Below are 22,323 nucleotides of genomic sequence, written 5' to 3' on the forward strand. Positions count from 1 at the left end.
GAACCAGTATGAAGGCCTGAGAACCAGGAGAGCCGATGGTATAATTCCAGTCTGAAAGATGGCAGGCTTGAGACCCAAAAAGAATGGATGTTTCAGTTCAAGTCCAAAAGCCAGAAAAAAAACAATGTCCCAGCTCATAGTAGTCAGGAGGAGGAGTTGCCCCTTTTTCACAGAATTAGCCTATTTATTTTATTCAGGCCTTTAATTGAATGGATGAGAGCCATTCACATTAGGGAGGGCAATCTGCTTTACTCAGTCTGCCAATTCAAATGCTAATCTCATCCAGAGCTACCCTCACAGACACACCCAGAATAATGTTTAACTATTTGGGCACTCCTTGGCTCAGTCAAGCTGCAACAAACAGTTAATCATTATACCATGTTAGTTTGTCTTCTTTCTTTCCACAACTTTCTTTTAACTACTGTACAGTATTCCATTGTGTTATATACAAGCATAGTTATACTTCATAAAATGAAAGGGCCGGGCACGGAGGCTCACACCTGTAATCCCAGCACATTGGGAGGCCGCGGTGGGTGTATCATGAGGTCAGGAGACGGAGACCATCCTGGCTAACACGGTGAAACCCCATCTCTACTGAAAATACAAAAAAAAAAAAAAAAAAAAAAAACAGAGTCCCAGCTACCCAGGAGGCTGAGGCAGGAGAATGGCGTGAACCTGGGAAGCAGAGCTTGCAGTGAGCTGAGATCGCGCCACTGCACTCCACCCTGCGCGACAGAGAGAGACTCCATCTCAAAAAAAAAAAAAAAAGAAAGAAAACAAGCATATTTATTATTTTGCTTAATATTATGTTTGTAAGTTCCATTTATATTATTTTTGGCTGCAGATCATTTTCTCATTGCTATATAGTATTTCATTGTGTGACTACATGAAAATTTATTCATCCAGTTGATGAACATTTGGGTGGTTTCCAGTTTGGGATGATTCATTGATTTTGACATCATGAATATTTAGGTTGCTTCTGATATATTTATTTAATAAGTTGCAAAGTCATCGTTTTGCATGTCTGCTTGTACAGATACATAAATGTTTCTGTTGGGTGGCCACAGGTTAAACAATGATCTACCTGGATCATGAACAGAGAGAAAAGAGAACAACCAGAAAGCTCTCTCTCCCCACCTATTCTCTGTCCATGGCATTTGCCATTTTCTCTCACTCTGCCCCTACCACACTGTGACTTAACCAGCTTCTACCTTCTCCCAGGAGTTCTTCACAGATTTTTGTCTTACAAACATTTTCTTGAAGTAAAGCATACCTACAGAAAAGTTCATACATTTTAAGTTTGTAGTGCAAAGAATTTCTGTGAATTGAGCACATGTAAGTAACTCAGATACAGATGAAAAATTATTAGCATTTAGAAATGGAACAATACATTAGAGGGTATGTAATTCCAGCTTTACTAAATACCGATGAATTGCTTTTCAAAATTACCATGTCCACTAACTCACACCAGAAGTAAAGATGTACACCCATTTCCCTTCAATTGTCAGCACTTGGGGATAGCCATACACTAGCTTTCACTATGCTAATAAGTAAAAATTCTTAATGTTTTGAGTTATTTTCCTTAATTGTTAATATGGTCGAGCCTATTTTCATGCTTATTTGTTAGTTGGAATATGCTGCGCTTGTTTTGCTATTGACTTGTTGTCCTGTTTTGACCCTTTCCTTAAGAGCTCACAGCTTATCCAGTTTTCTGCACAACTCACTTCTGTTTGCTGCCCTTCATTGCAGACTTAATGGCTTCTCATTGAGAGCACTGTGCCCTCCTTGGGGCTGGATGGTTTATAATAAAGCTTTCCCAGGAGATCTCATGGGGGCTATGTTCTTTAGTGGTGGCCACTAAAGCCGCTACCTCTTATTCCCAGTGTCATAAACCAGTGGCTGGACCTGTTTGGTTCACAGAGTGTTTTCAGCATGAGGAATCAGGTATCATGCTTGGTTACCATATAAGCAGCTTAGTTTCTATTGTTTTATACCCAGCCTGCTACCTTCATTCATGTTACCTTCATGCCCCATAGATATTTGAGATTTGATGCAAACCAATCTGTTACAGTAAAAGCACCACTGTCTAGGAAGTTCTGGAGATGGGTTATCAGCTCATTTACATCAGCAGCTGCGGGATCTTGGGCAAGTCCTTTCACCTATTGGAGCCACTCTCTGCTAGCATAAAGGAGAACATAAAGTGACCATCCTTGCCTATCTCACAAGGTTGTTTGGGAAACTGAATGAAAGAACATGTAAAGTACTTTGTGGGTTTTTTGTGAAATAGGCAGCTCTTAATATTCTTGCCTAGCCCTGTCTGTGGAGCCCAGGATGCTGCATTACCTCCTTTCTACCCTCACCCTGAGTATTGGTCCTAGGTAGAAACTGTGGTGAATATACTGAAGGCACTAAGAATCTTCACCAGGCCGCTCCCAGTCACTTCACAAGGTGTTGTGGCTTATGGACAAACACAGACCTCGTGTTTTTCTGAGAACTGCCTTGTGAACACCTAGATAGAACTACGGGTGTGAAATACAAATGTACTTACTATTTGCCTACGCTTACAGAAATAAGAGCACACGACAGAGTAGATGGCAAGGTGAGGCTTTAAGTCAGAAAGCAACCTCAGCTGAAACAAATGCATAATTATAGTTTGATTTCAGAAGTGGAAACATGACCTGAATTCATGTACCTACTGATTACTCCAAATTCCTGTATTGTTGAAGCTGGAGCAGAAGTGGGGGTCCACTGTGGAAGTAAGGAAAAGTACAACAGAACAGGGGTCCCATCCAGGAAGCCATGTTGATGGCTATGGGGAGCTCCCCCTTGCTCTTGGGGTGGGGCCCTGGCCCTGGGTGGGACTGTGGGGTGATGAGGGTTGTGCTGTGCTGGTGGTAATTGCCAAGGAGAGAGCAGCACGTAGATCCTCCCTGTCATCAGGCAGAGCTCTTCAGTGAGGTGGGCTCAGGCAGGGCTCTGTGCCTCTGTTCAGCAGAGCTGCAGCTGCTGCCCAGCTCTCAGGAGGCGAGCTGGACTCCCTCACTCAGCTGCAGGAGCAGGGACCGCGAGGCTCAACCCCGCCTGAGCCATGCCAGCCAACTTCACAGAGGGCAGCTTCGATTCCAATGGGACCGGGCAGATGCTGGATTCTTCCCCAGTGGCTTGCACTGAAACAGTGACTTTTACTGAAGTGGTGGAAGGAAAGGAATGGGGCTCCTTCTACTACTCCTTTAAGGTAAGTTTCCTGCCTGCGACTGTGAACACTGACTTATAATAATGAGACTGGTGGAACTTAAGAGTGTCAATTAAAGAATCATAGCCAGTATTGTGAATGAGTGTTGTTTATTTTCTTTACTAAAAAGGATTTTTAAAAGTCTGAAGTGCTAAAGCAACAAGCTTTAGTGTGCAGAGACCTAGATTGTAGTTTCTTAGGAATACAGGTGGCGTTTTTCTTTCTGATGCTGCTGGAAATGAGTGAATCATGAGTAACATTTATGAGTGGATGGTTTTTACTTTCCCCTTTTCCTAAGGTGAAAGCACTTTTAATTAACCCTATAGCAGTACTTGACATGTCTGTTTCTAGTAGGGGTTACAGCTATGAGATTTTTGCTAGCAACACCAGAGGTGTGGAAAGCTCACAATCCCCAGGACAGTGACTGATGTGATGAGAAACAACATTGAATAAGGCAGGAAGGACGACACTTTCTTTGATGATCTTTTTCATTAAAAACTGAGAAATAGATTTCTTTGAGGGTAGTTGATGATGCCACCATTTGCAACAAATTCCCTCCTAGAACAAATGGAAGACAGAGAGTTTGGTGAGTTTCACCTTCGAAGTATCCAAGGGCCACACTGAGGAAGGATCTTCATTAAGCTAATACTATATTGTTTCTTATTCCGCAACAAGATCTTGTGGACAGAAATGAACCACACGTTTGGGAAAACAACAGTTTCCTGTTTCTTGCCTCAGAATGCTGGCTGGTCAGGTTATTTCACACCCTGCCTAACAGTATGTTTTGTCATTGCAATCATTCACAGGTCTCAAACTGGTCCTTTCCACCAAAGGAAAAAGTACTTCACAAAGATTCTAGTTGTTGCTTTGTTGGGTTTTGCTGTTGTTGTTAATCCTCTGTATGTTCTTGAAATGATTTGGTTTTTACACAATGAGGTAACATTACTGTAACATCCACCTCCCTGCTGGAAGTTCATTTCTTTAGCAAGTATTCAGAATAAAACTTTCAGCAGGGTGCTGTCCCAGGAGTCAGACTTAAACTTCCAGGGCCCTAATGACCATGCAGCAAAGCAGAGCCTGATCAAACCACTCCTCCACTGGCTTCAGCGAAACCCTGTCCCTCCAAATCACGTCCTAATGCATGCACACACACAGCCCAGCTGCACAGCTCCACGATGTAGCAGGGAAAGTAAAATTAGAGTTTGTTGCTACTTAATGTTGACTGAATAATCCCCTTTACGAAATCAGCCTGCAGACCCAGAGAGTCTGTCTTGGCAGGCTTTGTGCACCCAGGAAGCACAGGACTCCACTTAGTATTGCTGCCTGTGCAGCCTCTTTGATATTCCCAGAATATGACAGCAAGCAGAATGAAGAGAGGTCCTCCATTGCAAAGGGAATAATAATCAGCAATAAGGTGGTTATTCTGAGACTCAGGCAAGAATCAATCTCAGCTGAAATCTCATTTGCCATTTTTTGAATATAGCACCTACAGGGATATTTGGAATATGCAAAGGAACTAATCCCACCTTGCTCTCTCTGAGTGTTTGTCCTCTCTATCCTAGCAACATCATCGCCAGACGCTAAAGAGAATCACATCATCTCTAGCTGATTCCTATTGATATGTTTGCAGCAAAACGGCTGGACCACTGGAGAAGGAGAAAAGCAGAAAGAGAGGAATTGTGTCTGGCCAGGAGCTTAGAATGCTCAGATTCATTATTAGAGAGATACGTGTATTGACTAAAACCCTGTGATTTTTAGTTACACAGTGATCAGTGGTGGCATTTGTGAGAACTTAGCTTACATTTCTGAGTGTAACTTTTTTTTCTACAATCCCCTTTGAGCACAAGCAATTTTAATGCATTGTTGATACAGATATAGTTTTGATGCAAGCCTTTGTTCACTGCGATTCATTTTATCTGACATACTAGGGAAGAAATTCGAAACCGTGCCCCCTTTACTGTCTCCCAAATGTATCCCTTTAATCCCCATTGCCTTTATCAAAAGCAGTGAAAAACAGCATAAAAATAAAAACAGCAACAGCAGTAAACGGCACAGAAATAACAGCAACAACCATACATCTCATTTACTTTGGGTATTCTTGGTGCCAAGAGTCATAGCAAGACTCACTTAGCAAGTGACCTCTGTGAAGTATCTCATTTAATTCTCACAATCCATGGTGTATCTTTCCATCCAGACCTACCTTCCATCTTCATCTGTTTATCACAATTTTACCCACTCTATAAAGCTCAGTTTGGGTTGCTTCCTCCGTGAAGCCCTCCTTGACTCATCCCTCTCTGAGCTTCATTAGTGTCACGGACTGTACCTCTCTTCTTGCCACTTAATGCAGCTCTGTCTTAAACTGCTGTTTCCATATGTGTTGGATGAATGTGTTACAGTCCTCAAGCTCCTTGAGTAAAAGGAATGCCTTATATTTGTTTCATATTTTCTCCAGGACCTACCATTATGCTGGTCATACTCAATAAACATTGACTGCATAAACAAATTGTGATTTTTTTTTCTTCCAATTATCAACATTTTGTCAAATAAGCAACAGAAAGCATGTATTCCCTGTGACAGAGGTGGGTGGGGGCTCTCATTAACCAAGTTTCCACCCATCAGCCCCTACCCTGCCTGGTCTCTATACTCACCCAGGTCCCTTTCTGCAAGCATGTTCAGCTTGTCTCTAATCCATTTCTAAGCCAAAGAGACCAAGATCGGTTCTAGATTCCAGTGGGTGGGGTATGGAATTAGCTGAGGCACCATGAGCTGGTATCAAGTACCTGGTCCAGCCCTGGGGAATCCATCTCTACCGCATGGCAGCCTTACCTAGTCTCAGCTGTCTTGCTCAGTCCACTTACCTGGGCTTCTGACTTAGTTTCTGGGAAACTAAGAACATTCTGGTTCTTATCCTCTGAACTCCAAAGCTCTTTCTAGAGGAGACAAAACACACCATCTAGATCTTACCGGCACTTCCTTCACAGGCTTAGAGTCTGTTCCTTCCCCCGATCTCCACCCTTGAATTCTAGCTTCTGCTCCTACCACTCTAACCTGCTCCACCTTCCTAAGCATGTGAGGCTCTTGGAAATGAGCAGGGAGGTCTGGGATGGGTTCACCCATCCCATCTTCTACCATGGGCCTTGTGTAACTAACCCTACATGGTCTTGGGTTCAGGATTCTCAGCTCAGATGCTGGGTCCCTTCACAGTTTCCAGTTTTGTATACTTTTAAGATCACATCCAACTCACCTCTTCAAGACCTAGTTCTTGGCATTAAGGAATTATATACGCTTCAAAACTCTACCAGAAGTTTTCAAGGGGGAATGGGAACTAGCTCATCAGAAAATAAATGAGGTATCTGAATATAAGGCTGTCCAAATGCAAAACAAACACAAAACTCTTCACACAGAAAGCCCTTAATTTTGCTGGTGAATTCACCAGGAATGTTTCCTGAATCTCTGATACTTAATGAGAAACCTAATTAAAAGTAACTGGGAGGGAGACCTGTCTCAATTAGTGAATTACCTAAATTATCAAATAATGTAAATGAAACTTAGTTTTATTACTCATAGGTGAGTGGAGAAACATGAACTAAGACTGCTAAATATCACCTAACAACAATCTTTTATTGCGCCTCCTTCAGTGGATAGTTACAAGTGATACACGATTAGTCTAACTATTGTTTACATGTAAATGGTTGCTTCTAAGTGCTTGAGGGTGATTGGACACGGTTTGTTCCCTTTGTTTGTACACCCTCCCTGCCACACTGCCTTACTGTTAATTTTCTTAACACACTCTTCCTCCATTAATATAACAAAAGCAAATTTCACCTCAACGCATGTCCCAATTATCGCACACTATGCTTTTGCAAGGGAGCTCAAATTAAGAAGCTTAAGTAGACCATGCTTGTTTTCACTACATTTAGGTTGATAACTCATTTCTAAGACCTTCTTCTACCTATCAAGTACTGGCATTTTCACCTGTGACTGTCATCTCAACGGCTCACAACTTTCCAGGGCTTGCTGTTCTCCCTTCCTGCCCTGGTCCCAGGACAGTGGCAGTGATGTCTTTCCTGGAATCCAGAATCCCTTGTGTTCCAACCCCCAAACGTATCTCCTGCAATTTGTAACCAGAGGTCTTGCATTTACATCATGCATTTTTTATTCTTTTCTAATTAGTCTCGCTCAGTATGTTCACTTTGAGTTTCTACAGTTGAATACTGTGGCTCACAGTGTTCCTCCAAAATTATTATTCCAGGCTCTCTGTTCTGAATGCTCAAAAGTCACCCCTCTTGCAAAAGAAAAACCCCTTTCTATTCCAGCTGTTTAAGATATCCTCGATGAGGTATTTTGAAAGCCCAGTGCTGATTTGTTTCTCTCTGTCGGCATTGATGGAGTAAAGAGTGCACTCTGAGGGCAGTGGGGCTGCCTGAGCTGGTGGACAGTGTATTAAAGAAGTGGAAAGAAGCACATCCATTCATGTTTCACAGTGTCATTCTGCCATCCTTGAAATAATTTCCTGTTGATGAAGTAAGAATGTTTCAAGCCATGCACTCAGGTAGATAAGAAATCTAACCCTATTTTTCTTAAGTAAACTGAGCAGCTCTCTGGACCTCTAAACCTCCCAAGTAAACTCAGGCTTTTGAGCTGTCTCCATCATTTCAATGAGGCAGTGGGATTCAGAGAGCAGACTTTAGAGCCAGACTTCTGGGGTCAAATCCCAGTGCCACACCATCTAGCGGAGTGACTTTGGGCACTTTACTTCCACCGGTGTCTCAGTTTCCTCAACCAACAAACAAAGCTAATAATTGCATGTTCTGTAGAGAGCTGTTGTGAATGGGAGAGAATGCTTGCATAGCCTTAAAGAACAGCAAGTGGCCCCCAGTAGTGTTCATTATTCATAATTAGAGTTCCAGGAGTTCATCATTCCACTCTTTTCTCAAGACAACTACTGAGAGGTGAGGAGGCAGCATTATCTGTAAGGAAGAAGTTTCAGCTGAGAGAGACCACTGCAGGTGGAAGCACTTCAGGACAGCTTTGATATGCAGGTGGTCCTCAAACAATGGTGGTGAATTAAGCTGTTTCTTTTCTTAAAAAAAAAAAAAAATGAGAACATGAAAATGTAGACTAAGATACAGAGGGAAAAATTCCATTTCTTACTTTGTCATCCTGATATTATGTCTAGCTATTATCTAAGCAAACTTAATGGCCCACTACGTGAAAGGCTATTTGCAGAAACAGCAAATTATGCCCTATCTGGAGAAAGAAAGAAATGGCTTCTTCTCTGGTATAAAGATTTTCCAGGCCACAGATGGCAAAATCACCCAAGGTCATGAGGAAGTTGTAAGGAATAATCAAGGTTCTTGTTTTCCCACTTAGGCAATATTGATGGCTGCCTAAAAATGATAGATCTATTGCTCATGTCAGCACTTTACAGTTTGCAATATGATTTCACAGTATCACCTTTGAACTAGCCATCAGCTCTAGGGGGATTTAAAATAGTATTCTTTTTATTTGAGCAGATATGAAACTAAAGTCTGAGAGAAGTTAAAGGTGTAAACTTCCTAAAAGTTAAGATAAGGTAAAAATAACATAAGAAAGAAAAGAAAGAGGATTCTGAGCTGATTTTGGTCTGGATAGGTTAAGCTCTGAAATAGTAACAACCAAACCCTGAATCTCCGTGGTTTAACACACCAGAGGTTTATTGTTCCCTCACATCACAGTAGGTAGCAAACAGGTCAACTTGTAGTTACACCTTCTAGAACAAGTGGCTTCCAGGGGAGATGGCAAACTTTGTCTTGTTGGCTTTGGTCTGAAATGACACATGACTTTGACTGAGTTCCATTGGCAAGAATTAGTTACCTTGACGGGCAAGAGAAACGCCCCCAGGGTCGGGGGTATAATGCATGGCTTTAAATATTTGATCCTTACCTCTAGCAGATAAAACCCAAATCCTTGGGCCTGGCCAACTGGCCTTTCACTGACCCAATCACCTTCTCTACTCCTTTCTTCACATCCTGGACCACGTTGTATTGAATGTCTTACCACAGTCTGAGGATCCAAGGTCCTGTTTACCTTTTCTGGAAATGCCTTTCTCATACCTTTTTCTTCTGATATCACTCTAAGCTCAGTTGCCTCCTCTTGTGGGAAGGCTTCAGAATCATTCAGTAGACCAGCATCATCACATCACTACCCTTGTGCTCCTAAAGCACTTAGAATCTCTGTGCAACATGGTTCCTCTCTTGACATGTATGTTCACCTACATACACGCACATGCACACATGCATACACACACAGCCATGAGCACATACACACAGACACATACAAATACACAGCAACAGACACCCACGCCCACACACACACAGACGAGATATCAGTTATTTAGGGACACCTTTAGATCATACTATCCCTAGTACCGTGACTGACACATAGCACATACAAGGTCAATAAATATTTTGTTGAATGAAAGAGTATATCAAGAAATAATCTGTAAAACAAGTTTACTGCTAATATCTTAGTAAGTTCATGTGAATGATTTGGGTAGATACAGTCTTAATCCTTTTTCACCAACCATTTGGCTTGAATTTATAGGCGTCATAATTTGGGAGGGATTTGTGACATCATAGCAAGCCATGTTATGTATTATTTAGTAGTGACGAGGAATAATGATGATACTATCGGATTTTGGGAAACATCAATAGGATTGGTGAGTACAGGCACTACACGAGCCTGGAGGAGGGACAGTGAAAGAAAACAGGTTTCTGTAACCCAGGATGCCATTTTGTTGAAACAATACTTAGTTTCAACCTCCTTCTCACTGTCCCAGCTAAGTACTCACTCTCCTAGTCTCCCTTGCAGTTAAAGGTAGCACAGTTTGGGAAGCTTAATTGGAAGTCTCTGAGATTTCTAATCAAGGTTTTTCCTTTTCTGATGAAAGTAGAAAGATATGGCTGGCATTCTGATGTTCCCCCGACTTGAATTCAGACCCAGTGCACAGAGCCGCAGCAGCCATTTTGTGACCACACGAAAAAAAAGCCAAGGGAATCTTAGTGAATTGAGTTCAGCAGCAACATATCTTCAGATTTCTTACTATATGAAAAAAAATTAAATCTTTGTTTAAGCCACTGCTAAGCTGAATACTTTACTAATTGATATAAATACTAAGTGTAATATGACATTGACAGTATTGAAGCCAAGGTCTCAAAACGTGGTCCACAGAGAGTCAAGCAGACATTGCATTATTACACATTTGGAGGGTACAGAGGCTGGCTTTGCCCATGGATTTTGTCCTGTTATTATCTAGATTACAAAGAGATTGAATAGATTCTTATAAAAACTGATTCAGATTAGATTGTACAGTTTTGAGTAACCAAGAAAGTAAAAGTTTCTACCCCTCCTCATAGAAAAGGGTCTTAAATTTTTCAAATGATTCTCTACATTCCAGATAATAACAATGCCATTCACCTGTGTAATTTTATGAAAAAATACTAAAACCATTCTAAAAACATCAGCTCAAAAAACTACCCATCTGCTCATTTTTTCATGATGGCTCAATAAGATGATTTTTTTATTCTCCTCCAAAAAGCATAAGGAATCACATCCTTTCCTGACAGCTTAAAACATCCAAGCAAAATGTGAGGGGGAGCCACGGGCTCTGGACCTGGCAGCCAGTTTTATGTTGTGGGATCCTGTACACATCACAGCACTGCTCTGGCCCCAGGTATCTCTGCCCTGGGTGCGGAACAATAACCACCATCCCTGCCTGGATGGTGAAGTAGGAATGGAGCTAGTTCTCATGTGGGAGGAACAGTTTTGAGAGACAGGAGAAGGGAGGTAGTCGTGGAGGACTTCTGCTTACTAACCTGTAACAATCCTCTCCGAGCCCAGAGAAGGTGGGAAGTGGGGGAGGACTGATGCTTTTCCCCCTCAAAGACCAGCCTCCTGGATTCTCCATTCATCCAGCTTCTTCACCCTCCTGGCCTCTCCACCTTCCCTGCCTCTCCATTTTCTCAAGTTCTCCACCTTTCCAGACACTCCACTCTCAAAGACTCTCCACCCACCCAGCCTAGTCATGCATTGCTAAAGATAAATAAAAAAGAAACTTCCTGGGACTCTTTCCTCCTTCTAAAGACAGGAGTAGGTGGTTGAAAAGGAATCAGATGCAATCATAACTTTGACAAGACTCACAAGAACTCTCATAAAGATTCCCTGCCCTCTCAAACGCCTCTCTTTTCCCAGCCTTATCTGCTTGCCCTCATCCTTACCAGGGCATTCAGCTTGGACTTTGCATGCTCAGTTTTTAAAAAACATTTCTTTCTTCCCCTTTTCCACCATCCCTCTTTTATCTCATCAAAACTTCTTTCTTCGATAAACTGACTCCAAGTATTAGCAGAAAAACCATTCTGAGTAAAAGAGTGCTGAATTCCATCCCTCAAATGTCTCTTCTCATAACCCCCCTAACCTGCCATGGCTGTTTGCATTTTAGAGAGGCCTTTGCTTAATGTAAAATAAACTCCTACTCCCCATCCCCTCTGGACAGAGTCTAAAGGATTCTTGGAGTTCCTTACAGAAGCCAAAACTCCTCTGCTGGGCTACAGCCATGACTTACCCAGGCCTCTGAATCAGACCCAAGGTATCCCCACAGCACTCAGTATTCCATTCACATACAGATATTGAACCCAAGTATTCACACAAGGAGCATTAATCACAAGTCATAATTTAATAAAAAATGAAAGGGAATATTGCGAGTGCTCAAATGCAGGTTTCTCTTCTTTCACCTATTATTGTAGACTCTAACCCTTGGCAACACAGAACAATCCATGAAGATAGAGGATATTCTTTTGGCTAAGAATAAATGTATTCCCTTTCCAATGTATTTAGTCCCTTTTCAGGATTTTTGGTCTAGGTTAAGATAAAAATGCAGAGTATTCAAGAACACAGAAACGATCAGCCTAAAATAAAACTTAGAATAATGTAATGAATGCAACTCTATCAGGCCATTCAGTCTTTTCTATCGATTATTTCATTCATTAATCAGGTTAAGCTAGCTTATGCTGAGGAAACAAATAACTGGATATTCTCAGTGGGTTAAAACCATAATATTTTAATGTTTGTTTCCTACTCATGTCCCATGTCCATCACAGGTTAACACGGGGCTCCGTGTAATCTCTCAGGGAACCAGCTGATGGAAGCCCCATGTCAACATAGGCTTCCATAATACTGAAGTCAGGAGAGCAAGAGCTAGAGAGATACAGAGTAATGATCTTTGCCCTGGCTCTCATAAACTGCTGCCCAGAAATACCACATATGACTTCCACTCACTATTCACTGGGCAACGTAAGTTCACGGTCACGTCTGATATCAGTGGAGCAGAGAAACATAATCCTCCCGCTGGGAAAGGCAGGAAATCTTGGTGCTCAGTAATGTCTAAGGCAACTCCTAAAGCTCTGAGACAGGCATTATCCTCTTTGATTTACAGAAAATAAAAGTGAGGCTCGGAGAAGATAAGTTCGCACAGTAGTTAATAATCCAAAAATTTTAACCCAGATATGGATTAAAATTATGACCCAGATAAGGTGCATGTTCTTTCCACCATATCAGGAATTCCCAAAGGTTGTTCCACCGAATTCTTATGATGAGAGTTCTTAAGCAGTTGTCAGGGGAATGTGGAATAAAGAACTTGGGAAGCACCACATACTATACACCATTATATACTTAGAGGATGCATTCACCTATTTACCTCTCTGAGAAGTCTTACAGTAAAGAAACTTGTTTACAGTGGCTCATGCCTGTAATCCCAGCACTTTGGGAGGTCGAGGCAGGTGGATCATTTGAGGTCAGGAGTTCGAGACCAGCCTGGCCAACATGGTGAAACCCCATCTCTACTAAAAATACAAAAATTAGCTGGGCGGGTGCCTGTAGTCTCAGCTACTCAGGAGACTGAAGTAGGATAATTGCTTGAACCCTGGAGGCGGAGGTTGCAATGAGCTGAGATCGCACCACTGCACTCCAGCCTAGGCGACAGAGCAAGACTCCATTTCAAAAAAATAAAAAGAAAAAGAAAGAAAGAAAAGAAACGTGTTTAATTCTTTAACATGCATTTCCCAAATCTATTTGACCACAGAGCGTTACGATATTACCTCTAATAATGACCACTGGCACACACTTCAGAAAACACTCTGTTACATTATGTGCTTTCCTGAAAGAACCTACCAGATAACCGAACAGAACTCGCTTTGAGCAAACGAGGCCCAGAGAGGTAAAGTGACCTTCCCAAGGTTACATAGCTGGTAGATGTTAGAGTCAGGACAAGAACTGCAGTCTCTAAATATCCAAGTTGGAGCTTCTGCTCAGCTGCTGAGAGGATCGTGAAAAAATAAGAATGTTTTATAAACTGGAAAACACTATTCGAATTTAAGATAGCATTAATTCTCTAGGTGAAGCATTACTGAAATACATAGAATACATGGAAAGACATGCGATGCTTCAAGACAGGAAGATTAAATTTCGCGAAGATGTCAATTCTCCCCAAATTAGCATATAATGTTTGAAATAATTTTAATCAAAACCTCAATGTGATTGTTTCAAATTGATTAGATAATTGAAATTTTTATTTAAAAAATAGGTGAGAAAAGTTCAGAAATTTGAACACAACTATGGGGAAGAAATATGTTTCCCTATTAGTGATTAATAAATGTGTATCCACAGTAAGCAAAACATTACAGAACTAGCAAAATAATTGATAGATGGATCAATAATAAATAGTTTGCCCTGAAAATAAAGTCCTAGTACATATATGAACTTAATGTTACAAAGAAACCCCCAAAATTAGTAAAAAAAGAACTAATATTTTGGCAACAAAAGTAGTACAAAAGTAGTGGGTGAATAATAGCTCTTATATAAACTTATAAGGTAAATCTCAGCTGGATTGTGGAACTAAATTTTTATCAAATAGCTTGAAAAATTATATAATGATGACACTAATTTTAGGATTAGCAAGCACTATTCAAGCCTAAAAACAAAAATTTAAAGGGAAACAACAAATTAAGAAATTTATTTGCAATAAAAATAAATACATAATATTATAGCCAATAGTATATACATTAATTATATAAAAAAAAAACATGGTTAAAGTCCTTAATATATAAAGAGCCCTAGAGGGAAAATAGATAATATTTCTAATGGAAAAATGGGCATGGGAAATAAGAACAATTTTAGATTAAATACAGAGTTAAAAGAATATGTGAAAAATATTGTTTATAGTGGTTTGAACAATACAGACTTGATAATTCATCATAATATGAGACAAATCAAATAAAGATGAAAGGAAAATAATATATAAAGCCAGAACAGTTCTGTAAAACTGTTTGTGGGAGAGTAAATCAGAACAACTTAACCCAATTTTTCTGGAAAGCAATTTGGTAATATACAGCAAACTTACACGATGTATTCAGACTTTGCCTAGTAATTCTATTTGTAGGATTATACCATAAGTATACTAAAGAAACATTCGAAGACAGAAACAAAGACTGCATTGTTTTTATTAAAAAGCAAGTTTCTAACAATGGAATAATAAAATTGTGATATAACCATAGAATGGAATAGTAAGGAATATTATGCAACTATAATAACCATTTCTGTTTGTGCAATGTTAAAGGTTTTTAAAAGCACAATAAACATCATATATTTCAAGTTTTATGTGTACTCATAAAATATAGAAGAAACAAATACCAAGATGGAAAAGTAAGAAATTCTCTCTGAAAATTACTTTGCAGATGATTTTTATTTTATCTTTGTATAAAACCTTACTGTATTTTCTAGAGTGAGCACATATTACATGTATTATTCAAAACAACAAATAACCACGTAAGATACACCATGCAACCTCTCAAATAAATTTTGTGCATTGTACTTCCATGAGAGTAAATGGGAAGATCTATTTATTCTGCAGAAGCCCAGAAATGAACCCAAGCAAGCGAGACTTGCATGACCCAGAGAGCACATTAAGGGATCCAGAAATGCAGGCAAGGGAAGAAGACAGCAAATGAAAACCAAGGCAGATGACTGGCTGCATGAATTGAGTGCACACCAACTCATTAGCCTTTTACATTTTGCTACCCAAACACCCAACTTAGCTGCACAGAAAACAAAGCTTGCAAGAGTAGCAATTCCAGACTCTATAGCAGGAATCCTCTTGCTGAGCCTCTCTCATGCCTGCTCCCCTACTGTTCTCATCTCCCAGGATGTTCAGCTCCATTCCCTGGTCCTTGTATCTGCTTCTGCCCATCCATGTGTTCGCTCCTCCTGGTTTCTTTTAGCTACTTGACTTGGAGCCTCCCAGATGGGTTTTAAATATCAGGTCCAAGCCAAGGTGTGCTCCCAGGGGAAAGTTTCTCAGCCACTTTCCCTTTTTATTAGAACCTCCAGAACAGAAAACAAATTCCTGAAAGTTATTTTAATTATGTGGATCATCAGGAATAATACATTCTGGGCATTTTTATTATATAGTAATTACTTTGGTTTCTACCACATTGTAGAGATTTGGACTTAATTGACTTAAATGTTAGTTTTCCATATTTCAAGAGTCTAGAGCTTAAATAGCAATTTAAATGTTAATCTCAGTTCTTGTTATATAACCGACATTTCATTCGTTTATTCAGCAAATATTAATTACTACATAGACTTGAAGCCCAGTGGGTTTCCAAATGATTTCTAAGATTTGTGGTTTGCTACATTATGGGAATTCAGATGGAATCCCAGAATTTAATTGTTTCAAAGCTTTCAATACATGCTATTAGTGGTTAATTTGCAAGTCCTCTAGTGATCCAAGAACAAATTGCAAGAAGAGATTCACATTAAAATGATTGCAGAACATTGGCATTTCTGTTTCTGGTGAAATTCAAGAATTCACCAGTAACCAGAAAACTGAATTCGAAAGTAACGCAAATGCGGTCCCACAGGCCAAGCTCTGATCGAAATGAGAACGTTTGGGATGTGGGAGATTAACATTGTTAATAAAACATGATCTATGATCCACGGTACTGATGATAAAAACTCCAAACAAATGACTATGTCTTTCCGGTGAGAGGAGAAATGACTAATGCATTATTCAACATGTCCTGAAGACTCAACTAAGACATCAATGTCAGGCAGTAATCCAGAGTCTACTGAATCGCTTTCCAGTACAGTCCCAGTCTGAAGGTGCTAGTGTTACATTCCGTCACTTGTAATGATGGTGTTGAGAGGTAAGGCAAAGGCAATTCAGACGAAGACAACTGAGGAAGATAGCAGATGGACAAGAATCTCTCCTCTTGAGGGCACATTCTTCTAACTCAGGACAATGACACAGGCCCTGGACCTTGTCCCATTATTAAAATAATTGGCTTTCGGACAGAGCTCCAGCTTCTCGTCGTAAACCTTTCTCTGCTGTTACTACCTCAAAAGTGCCTGAATGGCCACTGTCTGTCCTCACTAACCTGCAGTTCTCACTCTCTGCCTTCACTTACGCTGTTGCCAGGCACTCTACTTCTTAGCTTGGCTACTTCTACTCATTGTTTCAGACTCAGCTCGCATAACAATTTCTGTAGGCTATACCTGTTGACCAGCCATGACCAGCCCCTCCCCAGGTTCTATTACATGTTCCTTATCTTGGTTTCTACAACATCTTTATCATAGAAGTTCACACTGAAAATTCTGGTTGACATACCTGCCTTCACCATCAGACTAGAAGCTCCTTGTCGTAGCCTCCCTTATATCCTCAAAGTATGTTAAACTTTGATATTAGATTCTCAGAAATGTTTATGGAATTTTTACAGTTTGCAAACCAGTATAATCACGTCTCCAGCTCCATGATTTTCAGGAAAGTTTCCCACTTCTGGCCTGAGTGTCATTTCTACACCAACATGTAAGCAAGGCTCTCTCCTTGGGGTAAATGCCTTTCCCTCTGCTATACTACACGGGAGTTCACAGAATGACTCTCAGTTCACAACTACTTGGAATAATCGTGGTCCACAGTCCCACTCTCCCATTCAACAGGCCTAGGCTTCAACTGCACCTCCCATCCCATCCACTTTCTCTATTCTTCATGAAGAAGGTCTCTGTCAGCTTGTCTTACCAGTCTCCAAACAGGTCTAGAGGCATTGCAGAGGGTGCAGTCTCTCCCTGTTCTAGACCCTTGTTAAAGTGATATGAAAAGACATTACAAAAGTATTAAAACTTGAGCTAACAACCAAATTTATATGTAGCTTTTTACAGGTTTCTTACTTTTTTGTGAATGTTTAAAAAATCTTGTCATACATATTTTCATAATTGAGTGTCACAACTGATGACAATCCTGGGTAATCCGGGACAGAATCCCCATAGTTCATGGTAAAACAGTTAGAAAATGTGAATGCCAACAGGAGGTCGTGATGACCATAATTCAACTGTATTTGCAAGCATGCCTCCCAGCTCGGTTGCTCAGGGGTTGGTGGCAGGGGAGTGGAGGAGACAGATTTTAAAAAGAGGCATCATCAGAAGGAGATGGCTGTCAGGAGAAAACTGGCAGGCCCTCCTGAACTAGCCCAGTCCTACCTTCAGGCTTCCTTGTTGACCTTGACTGGTTATTGACCTGTCATTGCTTCCGTAGCAGCAGCAGCAGGTGGGGTGAGATGTGGGAAGAAGTTGGGATGACCTCCCGAATGACAGATTACCAACTGTCCAGTTACTGCCCGGGGTCACCACATCCTCACATTGTGTCTTATTCTCCAAGTCTAATTAAGCGGCTTCAGGAACACAGAACTTTGCTATCTGCTCCTACCTGTTTCACTTAAAATCACGTGCCCATGTATGTCTCTGCATTACGCTGTGACTGATCCCTAATAAAATTAGAGATTTTCTATCTTTGCACTTGATATTGCCAACTCACCTAAGCAAATTAATGAGGCTTTGAGTAGGCCTCAGAGCCTGGTGCTGTGAATGATGAAAGCCACACAAGTCTCAGTGACAGAGAAGTAGAATTTCATTGTCTTCTCACTGAGAAGTGACACCAAATCACTGAAACCTTTTTTCTGATACTTTATTTCCTATCTTGGAAAATAGCAGATATTTGCTCCTTCCTGTGTTGGAGATATTCATCTTCAACATCACATACATAACAACCTTCCTAAAACAAACCCTGAAAACATGAGGGGCATGGAAAGCTTTGTGACTCCCAGGACAGCTGATGTAGCTACATCTTGTGTGACATCTATCACTACTGTTGTGTGGACGCCACATGTTGCCATAGAGTCCCTCCATTCCTCCAAGGAATAGACCTTACGCTGAGTCCTGGGGGAGACAGTCATGAATCCAACCCAGCCCCGGAAACCCAGCTTCAGGCAAGTTTTGGCTCAGAAACAAAACAAAGAATTGTCTCCCCCTTGAAAATTGAAAGTAAATGAGGCAACTTCACTATCCTCGAGCCAAAATCGGGGCAGAAAACTACTAGAGTAAGCAGGGCATGGTCTTTCCAATTAAGCAAAGCTACATTCAAATCCCAGCTGCATCACCCAATGAGCCAGTAACGCAGGTAAGTAACTTCTCTGAACCTCATTCCCTTACCAAAAGATTGAGGACAGTGATAACTTGCTGGTCAAGTTGTGATGGTTAAGCGAGCAATATGTAAGGCTTATCAAATGATCCTCGGCACATGACAATCAATCAAAAACATTTACTGTGCACCTACTACATACATTACAAACTCAGTAAGCCATGTACTGGATTAATGTGATTCACTCAAATTATTTCAGTCCTTCACCCTACTATTGTTAAAGATACTTAGGCTTTTTGTCTTCCAGTTTTCAGCACCTAACTGAAAAAGGAGATCATTATTCCTTGGATCTGGATAAATCCAGACTAGCCTGACAGATCCAGAATCAACTAGAGTAACTAATGTCCTATATTTCCTGAGATAATTCCTATTTCAAATGACCTTTTCTGTGATTCTTGTAAGTAGCCTTGCACTTGTCATCAACCATGTTTCCATCCGACAGATATTTATTAAGCACCTTCTATGGGCCAGACAGATGCCAGGGGTGGAGTTGTGAACCAGGCTTAGTGCCTGCCAGCATAGACATCCTTTTGGCTCTGGAAACATGGCTCATGGAACCACATCCCAGCTTCCAGCCCTGTGGAAGCATCACCATCATCAAAGGAACCCTGCAATTCATCTTTCTAAATCCCAATTTGCAATTATCCAGGTCTGCAGAGAACTGATGTCACTGTGTAGCCTGATTAACTTGAGGTTAAAAGCCAATCAGTCATGTACCAGCAACCATGTAATTGAGCCGAGAACAGGCCAATCTTTAGTTACTGAAATATTTTAAATACATTTCTTATTTCCACTCAGTATTTGACCATCTGGCTGGAATTTTGCCTCACATCACCACTAGGGGGCATTTTATGTCCAACTATATTCTGCAATAGTTTGGGGATGATGTTGGGACACCATCAGCACACTGTGGTGGAGGGTGGGTAGGGAGAATGCTTCTTAGGCTTAGTGAAATTCCAATAGACTAGTACCAAAAATAGGATGAACACGGTGAATTCAAGCATCATTCTGAAAAGGTAGTGAGTTATCACCCCTCAAATGTACGTATGTAGTCCACAAACCTCAGGGAGGAGATAAACCCATTTTTATTGCATATCTACTATGTAGCAGGCACTGAGTTAAAAACCTCCATCTTCATCATCTTATCCACCCATCACAACTATTCTGAGATAGGTTTCGTCTTCATCCTCATTTTACAAATAAGAAGGTCAGAGAGGTTATCACTTACAACCTATCACACATCCAACAATTAGCAGAGACCGAGTCCAGGTCAGGTTGGTTTCAAAGCCTATCAACTTTTCTTCCACGTGGCTCACCTGGTTGTGATATTCTCACTCCTCTGAAATTGTTTCCTCAATCCCCATTACCATGACTCTCCAGATTATCCTGGGATTTGTATGTGTCTCTGTGTGCCTGTGGGTGGGGAGGGGGACATGCACGCGTAATACGGCTGTGAATAAAGGAGCAAGCAGTTGAGTATTTTCATACTTAATGACCCTTGTACTAGTCAGTGAAACAGGATTTAAACTTGACTGAGTATAACTTATACACTCAACCTATTTTATTCCCTTGTAGCACCAACACCTTACACTATGTCTGGCATAGAGTAGGCAATTAATAGATGTTAGATGAATTAATAAACAGATAAATCAACATGGCTCTTAGAAAGACCCCAGAAGCATTTGGTCGGGGAGGCTTCCTACATCTAGAAGTGTCCTGAAGCCTATGAAGTAAGGTGAGACTATCTTCCAATAGAAAATTCCAAAAGATGTGGAGGTGGGGAGGGTTTGACTTATAGGATTTGCTCAGCCTGCCCTAGAGACATCAGCCAATCAAAGGAAAATAGACCCCAACCTGTTTACAGAGCTCCTTGGACTTACCATCCCAAAGCACAGCCTAAGAACAAAAGCCCAGTTCAAGCAATCACTGACTCACCAGTCCCAGGGAATGATTTCCAATTCACTGATACATCAAACCAGGGTGATTTGATATGTAGTGCTTGTCGCTCTGAACTTTCAACAATGCAGATCTGAGCCCCAGGACTACTTTGAAAAGACTGGATCCCTTGGCTTGGATTGCACTCTACAAAGATGAAGAAAGCAGTCATTATTACTGCCCACTGGGGACCAGAAGTTTCTTCCATTAGACAGAAACTTCATTTCTGGAAATGTGAACTTTGCTGCCAGGGTCATAAATGCCAACTCTGTATGTGAAAAGCAGACCATTTACTCACTTCAGCATTTATTTTTCTGGAAACATGGCCTGCCTGTACTTACATGAGGAAAGGAAAACATGAAAGAGAGATATAGTCTGAAAATGTAATGTTGACTTCCAATGCAAAACTACCCTGAGTTCACTTATTCTCTTCCTCTTTCCAATTCTCATCCAATAGGCTATCAGAAGGTAATTTCAGTTGAAAAGGCTTCCATATCAGAAGTAGAAAAGAGGAAAGGTCCCTATTCCCTTCCACCTGCTGGAAAACTGGAGGAATGTCCACAACGTGTAGAGTAGGTAAGACGTTCTGAGGGAGGGGTCGACAGACTCCTCTGTTCTCTGACAGGAAGTAAAGGCCTTCCTGGGGGGTCAGCAGGGAAGAGATCAGCTCCCGGGCATTCCACTACTCAGAGTCCATCCACTGAGGCTGGGGCCACCTCCAGTGAGCAAATTTCTGTGGGAGGTTCACTGAATGCTACAGACCTCACAGAAGAGGATTGTGGTCAGTGCCTTCTCCCAGCTAAAGGAGTGTGGACGGCTGGCTAAGTAAAACTTGGGCGAGCCTATGGATGGTGCCAGTGAAGACAGCCTCAGTAAGGAAAACAGTCCTGTATCTACTATCTTCCTCACATCCCACCCTTGCCTCCTTCTTTGGCTGCTTCCAGACATTGTTCTCACCTCTCCCACCATGGAGACCTGGCTTTCTGATCTGGCAAAGAAACATCACAAGTGCTTTAGCTTTTCTCTTCCTTCTTCTTTCTCCATTCAAGAATGAAAGAGTTCAACAGAGACCAATACAGTACTGGACAAGTGCAGAAATAAACCATCCCCTTGCACCATCTAGGCTGAGAAAAAAACGCTTTTTCAAGCATTTTTTCAGTTCTTTTCAATTCTTCTTCTTCTTCTTTTTTTTTTTTTTTTTTTTTTTGACAGAGTCTCACTCTGTCTCCAGACTGGAGTGCAGTGGCGCCATCTCAGCTCACTGCAACCTCCGCCTCCCAGGTTCAAGTGATTCTCCTGCCTCAGCCTCCCGAGTAGCTGGGACTACAGGCACGTGCCACCATGACCAGCTAATTGGAATTTTTAAAGAAGACATTGCTTTAAGGCATCAACATGCTTCTCTTTATGAAACGGATTCCCTACAAGAAACGAAAGTAAATCTTGGAAAATCTCTTATTTGTATTCTCAGCAGAGCTTGAAAGGACATTGCATTAAGAAAAGGGACATAGTGGCCAGGTGAGGTGGCTCACACCTGTAATCCCAGCACTTTGGGAGGCCGAGGCGGGTGGATCATGAGGTCAGGAGATGAAGACCA

General features: G+C 41.2%; 1 protein-coding gene and 1 long non-coding RNA gene across 6 annotated transcripts in view; one reads left to right on the forward strand and one right to left on the reverse strand.

Moving 5' to 3' along the window:
• LOC111526137 overlaps positions 1–22,323 on the reverse strand; it is a 171,254-nt gene that overhangs the window by 84,021 nt on the left and 64,910 nt on the right. The window lies entirely within an intron of this gene.
• Positions 2,894–22,323, forward strand: part of NPSR1 (neuropeptide S receptor 1) — a 239,782-nt gene continuing 220,352 nt past the window's right edge. For 3 of the 5 annotated variants that reach the window (XM_023191700.2, XM_023191702.2, XM_023191701.2), the window contains exon 1: positions 2,894–3,235. In XM_023191700.2, coding sequence (XP_023047468.1) covers positions 3,089–3,235 — 147 coding nt within the window. In that variant the 5' untranslated portion in view covers positions 2,894–3,088. The remainder of the gene's footprint in view (positions 3,236–22,323) is intronic. The other 2 variants (XM_023191704.1, XM_023191703.1) reach the window with 2 other exon arrangements.

This window comes from Piliocolobus tephrosceles, chromosome 8, assembly GCF_002776525.5.
Source record: "Piliocolobus tephrosceles isolate RC106 chromosome 8, ASM277652v3, whole genome shotgun sequence".
Classification (NCBI taxonomy): domain Eukaryota; kingdom Metazoa; phylum Chordata; class Mammalia; order Primates; family Cercopithecidae; genus Piliocolobus; species Piliocolobus tephrosceles.